Raw genomic sequence first — 20,255 nt, forward strand, 5'->3', positions numbered from 1 at the left:
TAAAGAATTAATTAATAATACAACTTTCTAATTCTTCTTTCGGGTAATTCGGAGCAGATGGAGGGAAACTCTCTACCAAATCTCTGGCACTGCATCCTTTTTCGATAATTTTTTAGATTTTTTTATAAGTCACGGTCGCCACTTATGTAATGGATTCGTTTGCCCGGTAGACTCTGCAGCTCTCCCTGTTCCCAAAGATGCCCCTAATCTTTATTTAATTATTATTAATTTCTTGTAGTAGTACCCGGGGGGTAGTCCGTTATAAGGATTTCCTATTCGATAATAAAAGGAGGCCTTAAATGTTTTTACCAGTTCAGGGGTCATGTGAACTTGACGCGAGCCTTTTATTTTCGGTCCCTGCAGTAATGAATTCAACGACGGCTGTAGTTTAGCTGCTTTTGGGATAATTTTGCGATAGAAATTGAGCATTCCCTTAAAGTTATCGTACTATTGCATGTTGAACCTGTGCCTTTTTGCGCCACACGCATTTTAACCGAGAACCTTACCTAGTATATATCTTGTGTCTATTCCTAATATCCTGTCCCTGATTGTAGGTCTTCTATTCTGTCATCGTCATAATATTCGTATTGAAATCATTACATAGTTTTAATGTTGCCAATGTACATTCGTCCACGGTTTACATTTATCTATATTTGTAAATTGATGTCCGGTGAAAATGCCGCAGTGTAGTTTGTTCCGCCAATTCTTCTATACATGCGCTTGGAAACGGTAGTAGATATAATTAGATTTAAGTGATGTGACGTCAATAAGTGACACTTTGTATCCAATTTTGAAAATAAATCTATTCTATCCTATTTATCTGTGGAAGTATGGACACGTATCAAACAACTACATGCATATATTTCGGCGTGTCTAGACTAGACGCTAAAAAGGGTTTTTGTTAAAAAAATACATTTTAAAATTTATTTACGGCCAAGAAAAGAACTACTGAATAACGTCATAATAAATGACGTTTGTTTAACCACCTTTTATTTATGGAATGTACTTATTTTCGACATAAAGACGTATCAAGGTTGTTTTTTTAAATTTTTAAAAGTTTTTTAATTTAATTTATCTGCCAAAACATGTGTACATAACATATAAATGTATTTAAGATGTCAAAATTAAAATAGTGTTACAACATGTCGTCATGACAGTGTGCAAATGTTAAAAGTAGGTACGTAATGACAATATAATGTGATTTCACGCGCAAATAACTTAGTCAAAATCATTCAAGTAACTGGGTTTTTCAAAAAAAAAAACAAAAAAACAATACAGAAGCGTTATTTTTAAATGTAGCTCGTGTCATCGCAATGTGAACTGACCTTAAGTTAATACCTATTAAGTAGTATTGTAAGAGTATTTTTATGAAAGTGTATGCTATGATTAGCGGGAAAGTGTCACTTGGTTTAATATGTGAGATTTTTTTACTTGCGGGGTAGACAGAGCCAACAGTGTTAAAAAGATTGATAGGCCACGTTCAGCTATTAGGCTTAATGATAGAATTGAGATCCAAATAGTGACAGGTTGCTAGCCCATCGCCTAAAAAAGAATCCCAAGTATGTAAGCCTATCCCTTAGTCGCCTTTTTCGACATCCATGGGAGAGAGATGGAGTGGTCCTATTCTTTTTTGTATTGGTGCCGGGAACCACACGGCTATAGTAAATTAAGTTGAATTTTATGAAACATCTAAGTACCGTATATTTATATTATTGAGGTAGCCTTCTGGTTTGATTGTCATTTGATACATTTTAAAACAGTTGGCTTATGCTTTACCTTTTTAGGTATATATAGATTTATTTTCAAAATGTATACAATGTATTACTTATTGACGTCACATAACTTAAATCTAATTATAACTACTACCGCTTCCAAAGCGCATGTGCAGAACAAGCGGCGGAACAAACTAAACTGCAGCATTTTCATCGGACGTCTATTTACAAATATAGATCTCTTAAATCTAAATCGTTGATATTGTATATTGATCCAGTTAGCTGGTACATCACGACCTGCGAATGCTGGTGGTGGTGGGGGAACGTGGAGACGCCTTGGGACGTAAAAGACAATGTGGGATTGGAAAACAAGTATAAAATAAGGAACATAAGTCACGATCTTTTGACGCAAGCGTATATGAGGGTGAGACACGTGCTGGATATAAGGGACTACCATAAGGGTACTAACCCTTTCGAAGTCGGATATATTATGGGTAAGAATGTACAAGTGCCGTGTGGTTCCCGGCACCAATACAAAAAGAATAGGACCGCTCCATCTCTTTCTCATGGATGTGGTAAAAGATGACTAAGGGATAGGCTCACAAACTTGGGATTCTTAGTTAGGCGATGGGCTAGCAACCTGTCACTATTTGAATTTCAATTCCATCATTAAGGCCAAATAGCTGAACGTGGCCATTCAGTCTCTTCAAGCCTGTTGGCTCTGTCTACCCCGCAAGGGATATAGACGTGACCATATGTATGTATGTATGTAAGAATGTACAAGGAAGAGATTGAAGTTATCGCTTCTTTGTTTTACTTAGTTGTCTAGTTCGTGCCGTGTGGTTCTCGGCACTGATAGAAAAATAGATTAGGTCCAACCTCCAATTCTTTCCCGTTGATGTCGTAAAAGGCGATTGAGGATAGGCTAAAAAAACTTGGGTTTCTTCTTGTAGGTGGTGGACTAACAACCTGTCACTATTTGAGTCTCAATTCCATCATTAAACCAAACAGCTGAATGTGGCCTATCAGTCTTTTCAAGACTGTTGGCTATGTCTACCCCGAAAGGGATAAAGACGTGACTATATGTATGTATGTAATTATCTAGTTTCTTTATTGTGTGCCGGTTGACTGGAAGAGATCTCTTCATGGGATAAGTCCGCCATTGCAAGTGTAAACTACGTCACACGCTTTATTAAAGACCAATTCTACAAAAAGAAATTAAAACTAAACATGTAAATAAATGTCTAAAAAATAAATTATTTTTCTAGTATCAAGATCAAGTAAAGTACAGAGTTGTAGAGATCGCTCAGCTGAATAAATTGTGTCGTTGACCTCTGAAACTTACGCGTCGCTTTTCCGCCGGCCGGGTGATATTACGTATTTAGGATCGTGGATTTTGATACTTTTATTTATTTTTTTCGTACTTTCTGAAATATGAACCGATATTTTTCTTTTAACGTTTTTAAATATCCTTTAGATGAGTACACACAGTTAAATTTATGCAGTTGAATTAAAAGTCACCATGTATAAAGAATATACAATTTTCAGGTAAGATACGCGAAAAATATAGACGAATGATGGAACATTACTATCAGTGGAGGGATAAGGCGTCGGGGAAGTCTGCGTTTGTGGGACCAGGTATTTTTATTTACTAGGTACTAGCTGTCCCGGCAAACGTTGTTTTGCCATATAAATAATTTTTAAGTTACAATAAAATGTTAAGGGTGGACAACCCTTATCACTAAGTAGTATGAAAAAGGATCCATGGTCAAAGGCATACCCCGGGCTCATCACCAGTGGTGAAGATGCAACTGTGACTCAAGCCAGGAGGAAGATGAAGATTTGCATATATATATATATATATATGTTCGTAAATAATATACATATTTTTTTATACTTTTATTCTTTTTTAGGCGATGGGCTAGCAACCTGTCACTATTTGAATCGCAATTCTATCATTAAGCCAAATAGCTGAACGTGGCCATTCAGTCTTTTGAAGACTGTTGGCTCTGTCCCCCCCGCAAGGGATATAGACGTGAAAGAGGTTCTGTTCCGCCAGGGAGCATCACTTAGGATCTATGGTCCAAGACATACCCCCGGGCTCCTCACCAGCTTATTAAGGATGTATCGGAACGTCATGAGGAGGAAGGTCTTCCTAATTTAATACCAGATGTCTAATTGCAGGTGTTAGAGAAATAAAACCCATCCATTTCTTGTTGACCATGGAACACGTATTTACTTATGAGCGCGACATACATAAGTATTGTGACACCATCATCAGTTACTTCACCAATGATGAGTATCCCGTTAAGAAAGGCGCTCAAATAAACCAAGGTATGCGGTAACAATACATACATACATATGGTCACGACTATATCCCTTGCGGGGTAGACAGAGCCAACAGTTTTGAAAAGACTGAATTGTCACGTTCAGCTATTTGGTTTAACGATAGAATTGAGATTCAAATAGTGACAGGTTGCTAACTCATCGCCTAAAAAGAATCCCAAGTTTGTAAGCCTATCTCTTAGTCGCCTTTTGCAACATCCATGGGAAAGAGATGGAGTGGTCATATTCTGTTTTTTATTGGTGCCGTGAACCACACGGCACACGTGATTATATATATATATATATATATATATATATAGGTATACTAGCTGTCCCGGCAAACGTTGTTTTGCCATAGGAGTAATTTTTAAGTAATTTCTAGAAAAAAAAAGTTCACTAAGGTATTAGCAGATTCTCAGACCTACTGAATATGCATGCAAAATTTGGTTAAAATCGGTAAAGCCGTTTCGGAGGAGTACGGAGACGAACATTGTGACACGTGAATTTTATATATAAGATGTATAATTGTTATTCAGCACTATGGAAGAAAAGGCGTGAAGCAAAAGCCAGATTGACGAGAACAAGAAACCCTGCTATGTTTGGCAATGGTACATTTGGTAGCACCGGCGCTTCGAGCCAATTGTCACCGGGTATGACCATGCCGGCAGACATGACCATGCCGGCAGACATGACCATGCCGGCAGGTATGACCAAGCCTGGCGGCAGACGCATGGAGGAAAACCACAAGAGTTGGTGAGTGTGGAATTGTATTGATATACATAAATAAATAAATATATGTATACGGGACAAATTACACAGATTGACTTAGCTTCGAAGTAAGTTCGAAACTTGTGTTACGAGATAACTAACTCAACGATAATATATTTTATAATAAATACTTATATAGATAAACATCCAAGACCCAGGCCAATCAGAATAAGTTCTTTTCTCATCATGCCCTGGCCGGGATTCGAACCCGGGACATCCGGTGTCACAGACAAGCGTACTACCGCTGCGCCACATAGGTACATATAATCACGTGTAAACCACTAGAGTTGGTGAGTGTGGAATTGTATTAATATACATACATACATATAATCACGTCTATATCATTTGCGGGTTGGACAGAGCCAACAGTTTTGACACTGACTGATAGACTGTTAGGCCACGTTCAGCTGTTTGGCTTAATGATAGAGATTCGAATAGTGACAGGATGCTAGCCTGTCGCCTAAAAGAAGAATGCCAAGTTCGTAAGCCTATCCCTTTATCGCCTTTTACGACATCCATGGGAAAAAGAAGGAGTGGCCATATTCTTTTTTTATTGGTGCCGAGAACCACACGGCACTATGTATGTATAAATTTTCTTTTTCTACAGGCTACGACAGAAATACTTGATGCGGCGTCTGGGTTTGCCTGAAAATTCCACCACGAGGAAGAAGCGTTTTATGCACAATTGGCCGGTGGAGGGTAGCTGGGATTTCGCACCGTACGACGTTGGACTTTGAACTCAAAATTGAATAAACTCATGCCACTATTTCTTACTGTTTGTCCATTTACGTTCATAAGTCTAGAAAATGTATTTCATTGATTGTTCGAAATAAATAAACTATTGATGAAGCAAGCTGTAGAGGGTAAGGTCGGAGTGGGAAGACCTAGACGAACGTATTTTGATCAAATTAAGGACGTCCTGGCAAAGGGTCAGGTCAAGAGTGCCCGAAACCGCCGAGCTTGCATGAGGGGAGTTATGAATGTGGATGAAGCGAAGGAAGTGTGCAGAGATCGTGGCAAGTGGAAAGATGTAGTCTCTGCCAACTCCTTCGGGAAAGAGGCGTGATTTTATGTATGTATGAAGCGCTACAGAGGCCGTCATCTACTGCGTTCTTCTGCATGATGGAGAGCTTCAGACATCGACATTTGGAGGAGTTTAGGACTCCTTCTCCTTGGTGTTCTCCCATCTAACTTCCCAGTTATTATTAGTTTCTGTATATAGGTATAATCACGGCTTGATCCTGTACGAGGTAGACAGAGCCAACAGTCATAAAAGATCACATTTAGCTGTATGGCTAAATGATTGAATTGAGATTCAAATAGTGACAAGTTGTTAGCCCGTTGCCTACAAGATGAATCCTTAGTAGCCTTTCCCTTAGTCACGACATCTGTGGGAAAGATATGGAGTGGTCCTATTTCAAAGTGTCAGGAACCGCACGGCAGATGGCTGTTCTTCATGTGTTAATTAATAATCCACCTAATGGTAGACTGTTATATAATGCTACTAGAGGCCGCCCGCGACTTCGTCCGCATGGAAACCCTATCAATCCCGCGGGAACTCTGGGATAAAAAGTAGCCTATGTGTTATTCTGGGTCTTCAGCTACCTACATACCAAATTTCATGGTAATCGGTTCAGTAGTTTTTGCGTGAAAGAGTAACAAACATCCATACATCCATACAAACTTTCGCCTTTATAATAGTAGTAGGATAGTAGGATTAAGTTCGCCTATTGTACTTTGCAAATTGTAATTGTTACAATAATAATAAATAAATAAAAATATTTTTTAGTCAAAATTAAGGGGACGATTTCCGAATTACTTATAAATATTAACTTCAAATAATATGCGACATTTATTTGATTTTTGTTATAGGTATCCATCATATGGCCAATATAAACCTGCCCGCCGTTCCATATTATTTTAAAATTGCGATGCCCAAAGGGTTCATATTGTACCTATTTATAAGCAGTTACTGTAGTTCAACTGATGTACTTTATGATATGCAATAAAGATTTAGAATCGAATTGAAAGGACGTGCCGTGTGGTTCCCGGCACCATTACAAAAAAGAATAGGACCACTCCATCTCTTTCCCACAGATATCGTAAAAGGCGACTTAGGGATAGGCTTATAAATTTGAGATTGCTCTTTTAGGCGATGGGCTAGCAACCTGTCACTATTTGAATCTCAATTCTATCACTAAGACAAACAGCTGAGCGTGGCCTATCAGTCTTTTCAAGACTGGTGGCTCTGTCTACCCCGCTAGGCATATACATAGACGTAATCATATATATGTATGTATGTATGTTGAAAGGACGTTACAAAAGAAACGAATTAAAGTTGGGATACTTTAATGACAGTAATTATTTTATATATTACATTAAAAATAGACTTTCAAGAGAAACACAATATATCAATTTGATATACCGATAATTACATATAAACATTTGTACATTGACAAAGAAACTATAATATTTTTAACGCGCAAATGAATAAATGTTGCCATAATTTAGACTCTTCTACATTAAATGAAATGAAATCTATTGAAAAAAATATAATTAATACATCGATCTTCCTCTGGGATAAGCAAAATTATATTATCAAAGGTGGCAACATTAAAAAAAAAACAAAATATATTTATTTGAACCGATGACCTTGAGATACCTGTCACTATTTGATCATTCCAATCTTATTCTTATGATCAATTCCATTATCAGGCCATATAGTTGAACGTGACATTTCAGTCTATTCAAGACTCTTGGCTCCGTCTACCCCGCAAGGGATATAGACGTGACTATTTTTACGTAAATGGTTATATCAATGTCATCGCTTCAAAGCGCTTATAAACGTAAATCGCAGAAATTATTAAGGGCCAGTTTTACGCGGGCGAGTATCCACCTAATCTACATAAAAATTTAATTTTATAAGTTTTATTTATTTTCATTATGTAATAAATATAATTTCCTTGTCAATGTAATTCATACAACACTGTCGTACACTGGTTTTAAGGGCCCTGTACATATATATATATATTTATTTACGTTAATTCCTTAAATCACTCACAGACGGCAAAGCATAATTGAGACTTTTCATTTTATAAGTATACCATCCCCCAATGCATGTCACGCGCAACGCCGTATTAATGGCGCGAAAAAATATCGCCGTTTCGCTTTTTTTATGACGCGACATGGGACAGCAACAGTATTTCGCGCGGGTACCAATATTATTATAATGTCAGAACAATACGAATTTTCCATTCTAGCATCACAAAAGATTATGATGATGTCATGATTTATTTCAAAGTGATGATCAATAATATAATCAATTATATAAACATAAAAAGAATCGTGAAATATTTTTATGGGAAATGAAAGGTGAATAAAAAAAAAAACATTTGTATTTTGACACTAGGGCGCAAATTGACGATCCGTTACGTGTTAAAATGAGTTAATTGTAATATCTTCAAAAAGTCACGTCACGTAAACCTGCCGAAGGTTTGATTCGAAGGGCACATCTTATCTTGACATAGGTACATACATATAATCACGTCTATAAACCTTGCGGGGTAGAGAGAGCCAACAGTCTTTGAAAAGACTGAAAGGCAGCTTTCAGCAGTATCGGAGATTTTCACCAATACAACGATTAGGCGAAACTACAAAAAATATGTACATAATTATCTTTTTGCCATCGCTATAGGATACGACATTTGTGAAGGTACAAAAATGGAGTGTGATTTTTATTGCAAAAGAATTATATATAAGTATGATTTTTTTTTACAAATCATGATCACCATAGTTCCGTTTTAGCGTAAGTCGTTGTATTTCAGAGGCATTGTCTCAAAATGGCCGTGTTATAAAAAATATCGCATTGTCTCATTATAAACGATTCCGTGGATAATATCTGGACAATCTCACTTAGAGCTGTTCTATACATACTCACAGAGGAAGAATCATAATAAATCTCTTCTTACGCCCAGTACTTGTATGTCAGTCAGTCACACAAATGTATATATAGAACGATTGATAACATTCGTATGAGTTAAATGCAGTCTGCGAGTGATTTACAAAGGCCCATTTATTCTACGATTTTCACGCTTCGATTTTGAAGATTGCACAAGATTTACTTATACAAATATTACGTTGAATCCCTTACGGTGTAGACAGCGCCTCGTTCCGAGCAAAAAGCTGTCAATTACTTTGATTATGTAAATGGTAGTTAGATCAATATAGTATCCAATATATATTTTAAGGGCATAATTTAAATATTGTATAACATTTATTGGTATAATCATCGTTTTGCGTAACGGTTCACATTTGCAAAGTTTGATTATGCCAAATTGAAATAAAACTATTATAATGTAATTGTAGGCAACCTTCATGGTATTCGCCATGGCAACGGTTGCCACGATGTTGTTTATAGGTGATTTATGTCAAAAATATTTTTTATTTGTAAAAGCTTCTCAATTTTTATGTTCATAATATAATTATTTTTAAACCGAATATTTTCTCCTCTTTTCTCCTTCTTTCTTCTGTAGGAATTAATAAACTTTATTAACTACACTTCCTACAGTAATAAAAAAAAAAACATACAATCATCTGGTTGAGTATGTTTGGTGTCAGCGGTGGAACTTATGAGTCCCACCGCTACCACTAGACCCCCAACAATTTTTAGTCGCCAAGGGTACATTTTCATACAACGTAGCTTCATATCATTTCCAAATTAATTTACAGGATTTCTCGGAAATTGTGTCAGATTAAAAAAAATGTGAGTTTACAACTAGATATAGATTTACATAAATGTTTTCTTATTGCACAACCCAATTATTAAATTAGATAAGAATCTATGATATCTCTGCTTTGGTTTAAAACATGAAACAAGAGAAATTACGTTATATAAATATATACGGGACAAATCACACAGATTGAGCTAGCACGAAAGTAAGTTCGAGACTTGTGTTACGAGATACTAACTCAATGATACTATATTTTATAATAAATACTTAAATTGATAAACATCCAACACCCAGATCAATCGGGAAAAGTTCTTTGACCTAACCGGGGTTCGATCCCGGGATCTTTAGGTACAGTGGCGAGAATCCGACAACTGCGCCAAATAGGCCGTCGAATATATAAAAACTACCAATTTCTAGGCGCTTACTGGGCATTCTTTTGCTACATCGTCAGGGATCAAAACGCGATAATTTGTATTTGTATGACTAACAAAGGCGTAAAACTCCGTAAATAACCATATACATACGTAATTTAAAAATCTTAAAACTGTACATGTGTTTACAACCATTAATTACTCAACGATAAAGCCTAAATATTGTACACGATTCTTATTTTCTGCGGCAATTTCAGCCCAATTAATATATTATTTATATATAACCCGAGCGTAGAATCGAATGGAGTGTACACTTCGCTCTTGTCACTATATCAACAGTAACAAATTATTAAGTTCATAAAATTAAAATTAAAAAAAAACCAGTGAAACTCCATTCAATTCCAAACTTGGCGAACTACATTTGAAAATCGAAACAAAAGCCAAATACACCCGTATGAATTATATTATATATATCTATCTATTCGAGTGACACGGCTTCTCTTCGTCTGCGCATCGGCAATCCTCCGTGATCGAATCTAAGGACATCAAACTCTCCTGCGACATCCTTAGACAGGACCTACATCTAGAATCGACAGAGTTACCACTCTGCGAGTTCGCATCCTCGGATACGGACTCCAAAGACTTCAAACTCTCCACTGAGGTCAGTTTGTAAGACTTTCTAAACTCCGCTATTTCCTCCTCGGTCATGTTCAGCGCCAGGAGCGAGTCGCGCGCTATTTTGCCCAGTGAAGAAACTCTCTTTTTCTTTTTGCACAACATCGAATCCATCTTCGACAACGGACACGGCTTGTTCAAACTCTCTGGCAGAGATTTAGGACTGGACCCAGATCTGGTCCGTAATCTGGACTTCCTGGGTATATCTCTGGGCGTGGTCGTCGCTTCGGGCACTTTGAAAGCTATGGTTTTAGTTTTGGAATTAACTTTGTCATCTTGCACTGACAATTCTTCCAAAGAATTTGACTTTTTCAATTTCGCCCGTTCGGGTATCACAGGTGACGTCTTCAAGCCTTTTATGTCTCTAGGCGTGAACACCTCTATCGCTTCGTCTATGACCAGCTCAGGCGATATATCTAATAGCTCTTTAGTCTCTGCCTCCTTCAGTTCTTGGGCTAAGCTCTGGTTCGCGTCGAACTCTTGATTCTCATATATCAAAAACGACAACGCGTCTTTTCCTAAATCGATATTATCCATATCGCTTGCAATTGTATCTATTACGCTTTTGTATTTCCTATCGTCGGTTGCGCCTTCCAGTGACGTCACTCCGCTATCGCCCGAAGTGTTTTTATCGTCGAATTTCGTATCAAAGTCTACGACTAAATTCTCTTCGCTCGTTTCTTCTATGGTCGCTATAGGTGCTAAGTCACTCTGGCTTCTAGCCTCGTCTTTATCTAAATTCATTTCCCACACAGCATTAATTATAGGCTGATTCTTTATTTGTTTCTCGGATAATTCTGTCGCTAACGCTTTGGTGTTGCTCATGCTCGATGTTAGCGTATTCTCCGGGCTTATATTTTCTTTTATACCTCTTATAACTTTACTGGGCAGTTTATCAACAGTTTGTCCAGTTTCAGGGCTGTTTTGTTTGCCCAGAGAATTCTCGGAGCCTGACGACTTGAGCACAGCGGCGAAAGTTCTAGGGCGGGGCGTTTCATCTTTCTCGTCAGACAAACTGTCGCCAGCGGCTGTACTGACCACGTTCCTATTTAAATCGTTGGGTTTTCTGAGATCTATGTTATCACTAGCCCTGGCCTGGTTGCCATTGGAGCCGGCATCTGTACTTAAAACTAACTTTTGTACTAATTCATCGGTGGTTCTATGGGTAACTTTGTAATTCTTCTCGTCTTCGGAGCTTTGGAAAGTTTGGAACTCGCTCAGCGTGTCAGTGTCAGTCGACGGGGTTTTACTGTCCAGTTTCTTCGAGAAAGACTCGTCAACGAACGATACTTGTATTCTCTCAGATAGAGTAGAATCTGTGGCTTCAGATGAACTCTCTTTGTCTTCTTTTTCGTCCTTATCAACTACGCTTCCCCAAGACCAAAAAGCGCTCGTTAGAGAAGAATCTCTTCTAGGCGGTGTGTTGGAAGATGATTTTTTCTCATCGTCAGTGGAACGAGAGAACAAACTGCTCGGATGCTGGAAGAGACTCAACAATTTCTCTAAATTCGACGGTAATTTCGTCTCTTTCTCTGGCTCGGGCCGAGGAATATGAAAACTGGGGGACGGCGCGACCCAAGACATCTTCTTCATACGATCCAACCCCTTATTCTTCAACGCTGGCACGTCAAGCAAAGATGAGGCTCGTTTAGATGATGTCAACGTATCATGAAAATCGCTTCTAGCGGACTCTTTCAAACTAGAATTGTTCGTCAACGTGCCTTCATTCGATGAATTGTCATCTTTGTTTTCAGACGGATTCTGTAATGAATACTCAATCCCCGAATCGGCCGATGTGACCATCGCTTTGTCATGTTTCCCTGAATCCAAAGAACTGACACTAGCCTCCAAACTCGACAACGAGTCGTGAATTTTCTTACTCCTACCAAATATAATAGGCGATACGCTCTCGTTCGAACTAACCGACATATTCAAAAAGTTGCCACAGTTCACTGGCGTCACCTCACTGGTATTCGACTCAATGCTGCTTTCAGTAGACAACGTAACAAAGTCGGCTTTTCTCCTATCTAATTCCGTATCGGAAACCACAGATTCCTGTATTATAACTGGTCTTTGGACTTCCAAAGCGTTCAAACTTTCCACCGAACTGCCCGATATCTCCAAAGAAGAACTACTGTCGCAGAACGGACTCTCGACCAGCTTTTTGTTCATGAGCCTCGACACTTCCAAGTCTGGGCTATCTAAACTCGATTCACTCTTATTTTTCTTAAGAACTACATTACCACGTAAAGCAGGTACATCTAAATCAGTTTGGGTGCAGTCTGTTTTCACATCCTTAATCAAGACGGAGGTTTTTGTGGACAAATCTTTCATTTCCTGAATGAGATTGCCCAAATCTTCTGTTATCGCCTCGATTTGCTTCATCGCTACTTGTTCCTTCTTCTTTTGAACCACTTTCTGTGTTCCTTTGGTCTCGGTCGTGACTGACACCGCAACGTTCACGTCAACTTTCTCCGTCTCGCTTACTTCTAATGTGTTTCTAACTAACTTCGTCTCTGTCTTACGCACGTCATTGTCAAACTCCTCATTGTGAGTCACTTCCTCCACTTTATCTACAATAGACACTACACTATCACTGTTAATACTTTTATTATCACTATTCTCAGTACAATCATATTTGGCATTACACACGTTTTGGTCAATGTTTTTATCACTTTGAGATTTATCAGGTGTTTCACAGTCCGGCCTCGGTTGGCCCGGATTATTATCTACATTTTTAAATTCGCCTATTAAATGTTCACATTTGGCTGAGTCAGTCAGTTTTTCAGGCTCAATATTATTTGCAGCCTCATTCGTTTTATGATCACTCTCGATCACAGCTGGGCAAGACATAGTTTTCTCCAGCTCATCTGGGCAAGACATAGTTGTCTCCAGCACATCTGGACAAGACATAGTTTTCTCCAGAACATCTGGACAAGACACAGTTTTCTCCAGGACATCTGGACTAGGTTTGGGTTCAGGCCTGGCAGCTTCACTCACAGCTGGGCAAGATTCGGTTTTTGTTAAATTCGTTTCAACTTTATCGTTCAGTTCGCCCACTATTGGACACGATTCAGTTTTGACTAACTCTGTTTTCGTTCCTCTATTTTCACTAGCCGTTTCTTCGGGGTTCGTCTGGTTATCTACCGTGGGACAAGAAGCTGTTTGAGCTGTTGAGGTCAAGCTCTCTGGGTTGGGTTGAGGTTCTAACCCGTCAGTCTTGCCCACCGCTGGGACAGTGGGATTGTATACAGAGTCATAGTTCCTCGTGACCGAAAATCGGGAAGTATTTCTCCTAGGTTGGGACTGGGTCGGCGGTTGCACTTGTATTTGTGGTGGTTCAGCCACCTGTAAATTTATAAAACTAATGTTATAATATGTAAAGATCTTTAAACCTATAATGTGCCGTGTGGTTCCCAGTACCAATACAAAAAAGAATAAGACCACTCGCATCTCTTTCCCATGGATGTCGTAAAACGCGACTAAGGGATTTTAAGGCTTACAAACTTGGGATTCTTTATTTGGGCGATGTGCTAGCAACCTGTCACTATTACTCGCAGAATCTCAATTCTATCATTAAGCTAAATAGCTATCAGTCTTTTCGAGACTATTGGCTCTGTCTACTCACTCCACAAGGGATACTAGCCCATCGCCTTGTAAAGAATCCCATGTTTGTAAGCCCATCCCTTAGTCGCCTTTTACGACACGACTGCTCACACTCACACACACAAATCTCCTTTTATCATCTCTCTCCCTCTCGTTCTCTTTACATCTACCTCTTATACACTTACCTGAACCACCCTAAATCTTGACGGGGAAGGGCCGTAAGGCTTGGTGGGAGTTGATGGGCTCGAGCTCTCAGTGGAAGATTCTCTCTCCGGAGTAACTTTTGTCACCTGAAAAATTTAATAATACCCTTCACACACACTCATTTTGGGTAATCGCTGCACAAAAATTTATGTATATTGTTTATTTATTATTTTTTTATACATAAATATGGTCACGTCTATATCCCATGCGGGGTAGACAGAGCCAACAGTCTTGAAAAGACTGAACGGCCACGTTCAGCTATTTAGCTTAATGATAGAATTGAGATTCAAATAGTGACAAATCGCCTAAAAAAGAATCCGAAGTTTGTAAGCCCAAAAAATCCTTAGTCGCCTTTTACGACATCCACGGGAAAGAGATGTAGTGGTCCTATTCTCTTTTTTGAATCGGTGTCGGGAACCACACGGCAACAAACACGATCGCTCCAAACACGTGTTAAGACTCCCCAGCGAAAGTTGCAGACGTAAGTCAATCGCTTCGTGTGAAAAACCCCCGACTCGCCCAACTCCGGGCTCCGTCATCGAAGGCGCGCCCCAGGGCTCCGGGGCTCCGGCACTGACCGAGAACCGCGAGGCGTGGTGGTGCGCCGGCACCGGGCTGCCGGCCGGCGACGGCAGCGGCGAGCGCAGCCGGGCGCGCGGCGGCGAGCACGGCGCCAGAGACGTGGACGCCGCCATACTCTGCAATCACACACTGCATCACTGCTAGGGTTGAAAAAAGCGGGAAATTTTCCGGTTTTTTTTTTTTCAAATTCCCTCGTTTTTATACAAGTTTTTTTACGAAAGTTTCAAGAAAGATAAGAATGAAATATTTAATGTTTTTTATTAATAAAAAACGGAAAAATATGAAAGAAACGGAAAAGTATTGATTACCTTACAATATGCATCATTGTTTCAAAAATTGGTAATTATGCATAGAATATATATATATAGTTCTTCAATCGTTTTTTCTTATTTTTCGAAACAAACGACGAAAATCTCAATAAAACCGTTTTTTCCCCAAGGTTTTATTCTGATATATTTCAATGTAACAAACCAATAAAACGGTAAAAAACGAAAAAACGTTTCTTTCACCGAAAAAAACAATTTGTTTCTTTCGGAATTTTCAACGCTAATCACTACATAGTATAAAACAAAGTCGCTATTTTAGTCTGTTCGTCTGTATGATTAAATCTTTTAAATTACGCAACGGATTTTGATGCGGTTTTTTGTGACAGGTAGAGTGATTCAAGAGGAAGGTTTTTATGTATAATAACATTTATAATTTTGCACCCGTGCGAAGCCGGGGCGGGTCACTAGTACATACATATTCAGAGACATAGATACATAGACAGTCTTGAAAATACTGATGGGCCACGTTCAGCTGTTTGGCTTTAAAATAGAATTAAGACACAAATAGTGACAGGTTGCTAGCCCATCGCCTTAAAGAGGAATCTCACAGCATATAACCCAATCCTTTAGTCGCCTTTTACGACATCCATGGGAAAAGATGGAGTACATTGTACTAGTATTAGGGTATTCACTTCATACTATCCATATAAAGTATTTATTATAAAATATAATATCGTTGAGTTAGTATCTCGTAACACAAGTTTCGAACTTACTTCGAGGCTAACTCAATCAGTGTAATTTGTCCCGTATATATTTATATTATATATTATTCTAGTATTGGGGTATTCATTCATTCACACGGTACACAAGTCTCGAACCCACTTCGAGTCTAACACAATCTGTGTAATTTTTCAAAATATAGTTAAAAATCCTACTACTATTATAAAGGCGAAATTTTGTATGGATGTATGGATGTTTGTTACTCTTTCACGCAAAAACTACTGAACCGATTACCATGAAATTTGGTATGTAGGTAGCTGAAGACCCAGAATAACACATAGGCTACTTTTTATCCCAGAGTTCCCGCGGGATTGATAGGGTTTCCATGCGGACGAAGTCGCGGGCGGCCTCTAGTTCAAAATATAGTTATAAAATAAATAAATAAATTGCACACAACTCACCCTTGCTATGCAGTCGGTATGACAAGTGAGACTGATCTTCCTGTGCACCGGTCTGGTGGGCGACGTCGCCGCGGCGTCGTTGCGGCGACAGTACGCGACAATGTCGCGCGACAGCCGCGCCACCGTCGCCAGTTCCGCTTCCTCGGCCATTAGTGTTGTTGTCAACTTCTGCGATAGAAAAAGAAATCAATAGACGGTACTATTACTGTTTTTAATATTTAAAAACGCCATGTGCCGTGTGGTTCCCGTGAACAATAACAAAAAAAGAATAGGACCATTCCATCTCGTTCCCATGGATGTCGTAAAAGGCGACTAAGGGATAGGCTTATAAACTTGAGATTCTTTTTTTAGGCGATGGGCTAGCAACCTGTCGTCACTATTCGAATCTCAATTCTATCATAAAGCCGAACAGCTGAACGTGGCCTACCAGTTTCTTCAAGACTTTTGTCTGTGTCTACCCCGCAAGGGATATAGACATGACTATATGAATGAATGAATGAAAGGTGAAATAACACAACTAAGTCTCTATAACTAAGGCATTTTATCACCAAACAGTGATATAGTATTCCCCTAGGGAGTGAACACCCGACCTGAAGCTAGTCCGGCTAATTAGATTAATCGATCGGTTTGTTTGTTTGAACGCGCTAATCTCAGTAACTACATGAATAGACCATTTATCGAGAAAGGTTTTAGGCTATATAACATCACGCTGCAACTATAAGGAGCAAAGAAATAATGTATAACGTCAAAAAAAAAAAACCGCGGAAAATTATTCATCCTTGAGGACTTCAATGATGCCCAAAATAACTATTCCACGCGGACGAAGTCGCGGGCACAGCTAGTGATACAATATAATCCATGTACTGACCGGTGGATCGTCAAGGTCAATCTGCGTGATGCTGGTGTTGTTCTGCATAGCGTTCGCTATAGCTTGGAGCCCGGCGCATCCCAAACGATTCTCCCGTAAATCCAGCCTCTGTGGAAGAAAAAAATTTTATTGTTTATTTATTTAAACTTTATTAACCTACTGATTAAACCAAAACCATAGATGTAGAAAAAAAAGGCGGACGGAGTGTGGCTTGGAAAAGAGTGAAGCATCGTAATGGCGGCGTTGTCGTTGCGTTTGTGTGAGTGAGTAACAGACAACTTGCCATTTTGTGAGATGATCTGTGACGCATCTATGACGAAATGGCGGCCGTCTGTCACACTATTGGTGAGAGTGTGTGCGTGAGCGCACACACTCTCACCAATAGCTTACGCACACACTTTACACACGTATATGTCTACATATATGTATATTGGTGCTTCATTTTGCCGTATAGTAAAACTCCGTCCACCTTTTCTTCCACGTCTATGGCCATATCCATATTAATACTGCTAAAAGAAAAGATTTGTATTTCGGTCTGTAATGAATAAGCTCTCTTATTGTCCAAATACCGAGATTTTCCTAACTTCCACCCACCTGCACAGTAGTGACCCGCACCAACTCGGCCAAAGCCGCCGCAGCATCAGCCATGAGCCGGGCCGCCTGAAGCCCCAGGGACATTAGGGCTCCGCCGGTCAGGGCTCGGATCCCTTCGGATCCTATCGCGTTCCGGCCCACGTTGAGAACGCAGAGGGTGGACGATGAACTCTGGACAGGATAGAATATAATTTGATCATAGATTATAGACAGAGCCAACAGTCTTGTTAAGACTGATAGGCCACGTTCAGCTGTTTGGCTTAATGATGGAAATGGAATTCAATAGAGACAGGTTGCTTGCTCATCGCCTAAAATTTGATGAATGAAATGAATGAATTGAATTTCTCATCTAATATAATATTTTAAGGTTCCTGGTAACAAAAAAAAAACAGGACTACTCCATTTCTTTTCCATTCCATCCAGGCGTCGTAAGAGTTGATTAAGGGAAATGCTTATAAACTTTGTGTTTTTCTTGGAGGCGATGGGCTAGCGACCTTATTCTTAATCTATACTAATATTATAAAGCTGAAGAGTTTGTTTGTTTGTTTGAACGCGCTAATCTCAGAAACTACTGGTTCGCATTGAAAACAAAATTTTTGCGTTGAATAGACCATTCATCGAGGAAGGCTTTAAGCTATACAACATCACGCTGCAACTATATGAAGCAAAGAAATAATGGAAAATATGAAAAAAGAAACAGGGTAAATTATTCATACTTCAGGACTTCAATGATGCCCAAAATAACTATTCCACGCTGACGAAGTCGCGGGCGCAGCTAGTGAATCAATTGAGAGTTTTAAACTAATACTCTAAAACGCTCACCAATACTTTGGTTAGATGCGGCGCGCAGTTTCTCGTCAACTGGTTGTTCCACAAAACGAGGTACACCAATCCCCGAGCGTCGTGACTGTCAACTGAGAAATATATATATATATATATATATATATATATGTATATATATAAATAAATAAACGAATAAATATCTGAACCATTGTGTGTGGCCATTCAGTCTTTTCAAGACTGTTGGCTCTGTCTACCCCGCAAGGGATATAGACGTGACCATATGTATGTATGTGTATATATATATATATATATATTTACTTTTTTCATATTTATTTATTTATAAGGCAACACAACAGACACAAACTAATAAGATACAAGGTTTCTTAATTACTAATATAAAACTTGTTATGAGCAAGTATTCACAATATATATTCGTTTATTCGTTCATTCATATGATCACGTCTATATCCCTTGCGGGGTAGACGGAGCCAACAGTCTTGCAAAGACTGACAGGCAGCGTTCAGCTGGTAGGCTTAATGACAGAATTGAGATTCAAATAGTGACAGGTTTCTAGCCCATCGCCTGAAAGTAGAATCCCAAGTTAATAAGCCTATCCTCGCCTTTTACGACATCCATAGGCAAGATATGGAGTGGTTCTATTCTTTTTTGTGTATTGGTGCCGAGAACCACACGGCACAATATTCACAATACGATTATTTCATCTTAAATTATTTCGTTACTATAGGACTATACTTATATATAATTTGACTTAGCACTTACTATACTTTTAAGTTGACATAGCACTTACTATACTTATAATTTGACTTAGCACTTACTATACTTATAATTTGACTTAGCACTTACTGTACTTATAATTTGACTTAGCACTTACTATACTTATAACTTGACTTAGCACTTACTATACTTAAAACTTGACTTAGCACTTACTATACTTATAATTTGACTTAGCACTTACTATACTTATAACTTGACTTAGCACTTACTATACTTATAACTTGACTTAGCACCTACTATACTTATAATTTTAGTTAGCACTTACTATACTTATAACTTGACTAAGCACTTACTATACTTATAATTTGACTTAGCACTTACTGTACTTATAATTTGTCTTAGCACTTACTGTACTTATAAATTGACTTACTGTACTTATAAGTTGACTTAGCACTTACTGTACCTATAATTTGACATAGCACTTACTGTACTTATAATTTGACTTAGCACTTACTATACATACTTATAATTTGACTTAGCACTTACTGTACTTATAATTTGACTACGCACTCACCGGGACACTGGTGGGTCAAAGGCGCCGCGTTGCTAGACAAGGACAAGCTCTCCGAGAAGGAGTTGCTGTGAGATGGCGGCGTGCCCGCCTGTTCCGACAGAGCTGTTGCTATGTGCCCGACGCCCGCGTCCTGTTATACATATATACATACATGCATACAAAAAATCGCGCCTCTCTCCCGGAGGGGTAGGCAGAGACAACATGTTTACAATTGCCACAATCTCTGCACACTTCCTTCCGCTTCATCCACATTCATAACTCTCTTCATGCAAGCTCGGCGG

The 20,255-nt window shown here is 38.9% G+C and overlaps 2 protein-coding genes across 2 annotated transcripts in view; one reads left to right on the plus strand and one right to left on the minus strand.

Moving 5' to 3' along the window:
* Positions 1-830: 830 nt before the first annotated feature.
* LOC132903568 (uncharacterized) lies at positions 831-5,542 on the plus strand. The gene is made up of 6 exons (XM_060952148.1): positions 831-894; positions 1,991-2,206; positions 3,261-3,350; positions 3,897-4,046; positions 4,574-4,790; positions 5,413-5,542. Exons 1-6 carry the CDS (start codon positions 831-833, stop codon positions 5,540-5,542), a joined length of 867 nt encoding a protein of 288 aa, XP_060808131.1.
* Positions 5,543-7,137: 1,595 nt separating this feature from the next.
* The window catches only part of LOC106139674 (uncharacterized), a 40,105-nt gene continuing 26,987 nt past the window's right edge, over positions 7,138-20,255 (minus strand). Inside the window, exons 7-14 of the mRNA XM_060952222.1 lie at positions 19,975-20,104; positions 18,705-18,796; positions 17,883-18,053; positions 17,289-17,396; positions 16,421-16,588; positions 14,970-15,089; positions 14,373-14,477; positions 7,138-13,929 (exon numbers count right to left, since the gene is read on the minus strand). Of these exons, the coding sequence (XP_060808205.1) occupies positions 10,381-13,929; positions 14,373-14,477; positions 14,970-15,089; positions 16,421-16,588; positions 17,289-17,396; positions 17,883-18,053; positions 18,705-18,796; positions 19,975-20,104 (4,443 nt within the window). The 3' untranslated portion in view covers positions 7,138-10,380. The remainder of the gene's footprint in view (positions 13,930-14,372; positions 14,478-14,969; positions 15,090-16,420; positions 16,589-17,288; positions 17,397-17,882; positions 18,054-18,704; positions 18,797-19,974; positions 20,105-20,255) is intronic.

This window comes from Amyelois transitella, chromosome 28 (genome assembly GCF_032362555.1).
Source record: "Amyelois transitella isolate CPQ chromosome 28, ilAmyTran1.1, whole genome shotgun sequence".
Taxonomy (NCBI): domain Eukaryota; kingdom Metazoa; phylum Arthropoda; class Insecta; order Lepidoptera; family Pyralidae; genus Amyelois; species Amyelois transitella.

Excerpts from the sequence above, each read along its gene's own strand:
- LOC132903568 (XM_060952148.1), top strand. The coding sequence starts at position 831 with ATGGACACGTATCAAACAACTACATGCATATATTTCGGCGTGTCTAGA. Across the intron at positions 4,047-4,573 it reads AGGCGCTCAAATAAACCAAG|CACTATGGAAGAAAAGGCGT; the intron begins GTATGCGGTAAC and ends ATTGTTATTCAG. Across the intron at positions 4,791-5,412 it reads GAGGAAAACCACAAGAGTTG|GCTACGACAGAAATACTTGA; the intron begins GTGAGTGTGGAA and ends CTTTTTCTACAG.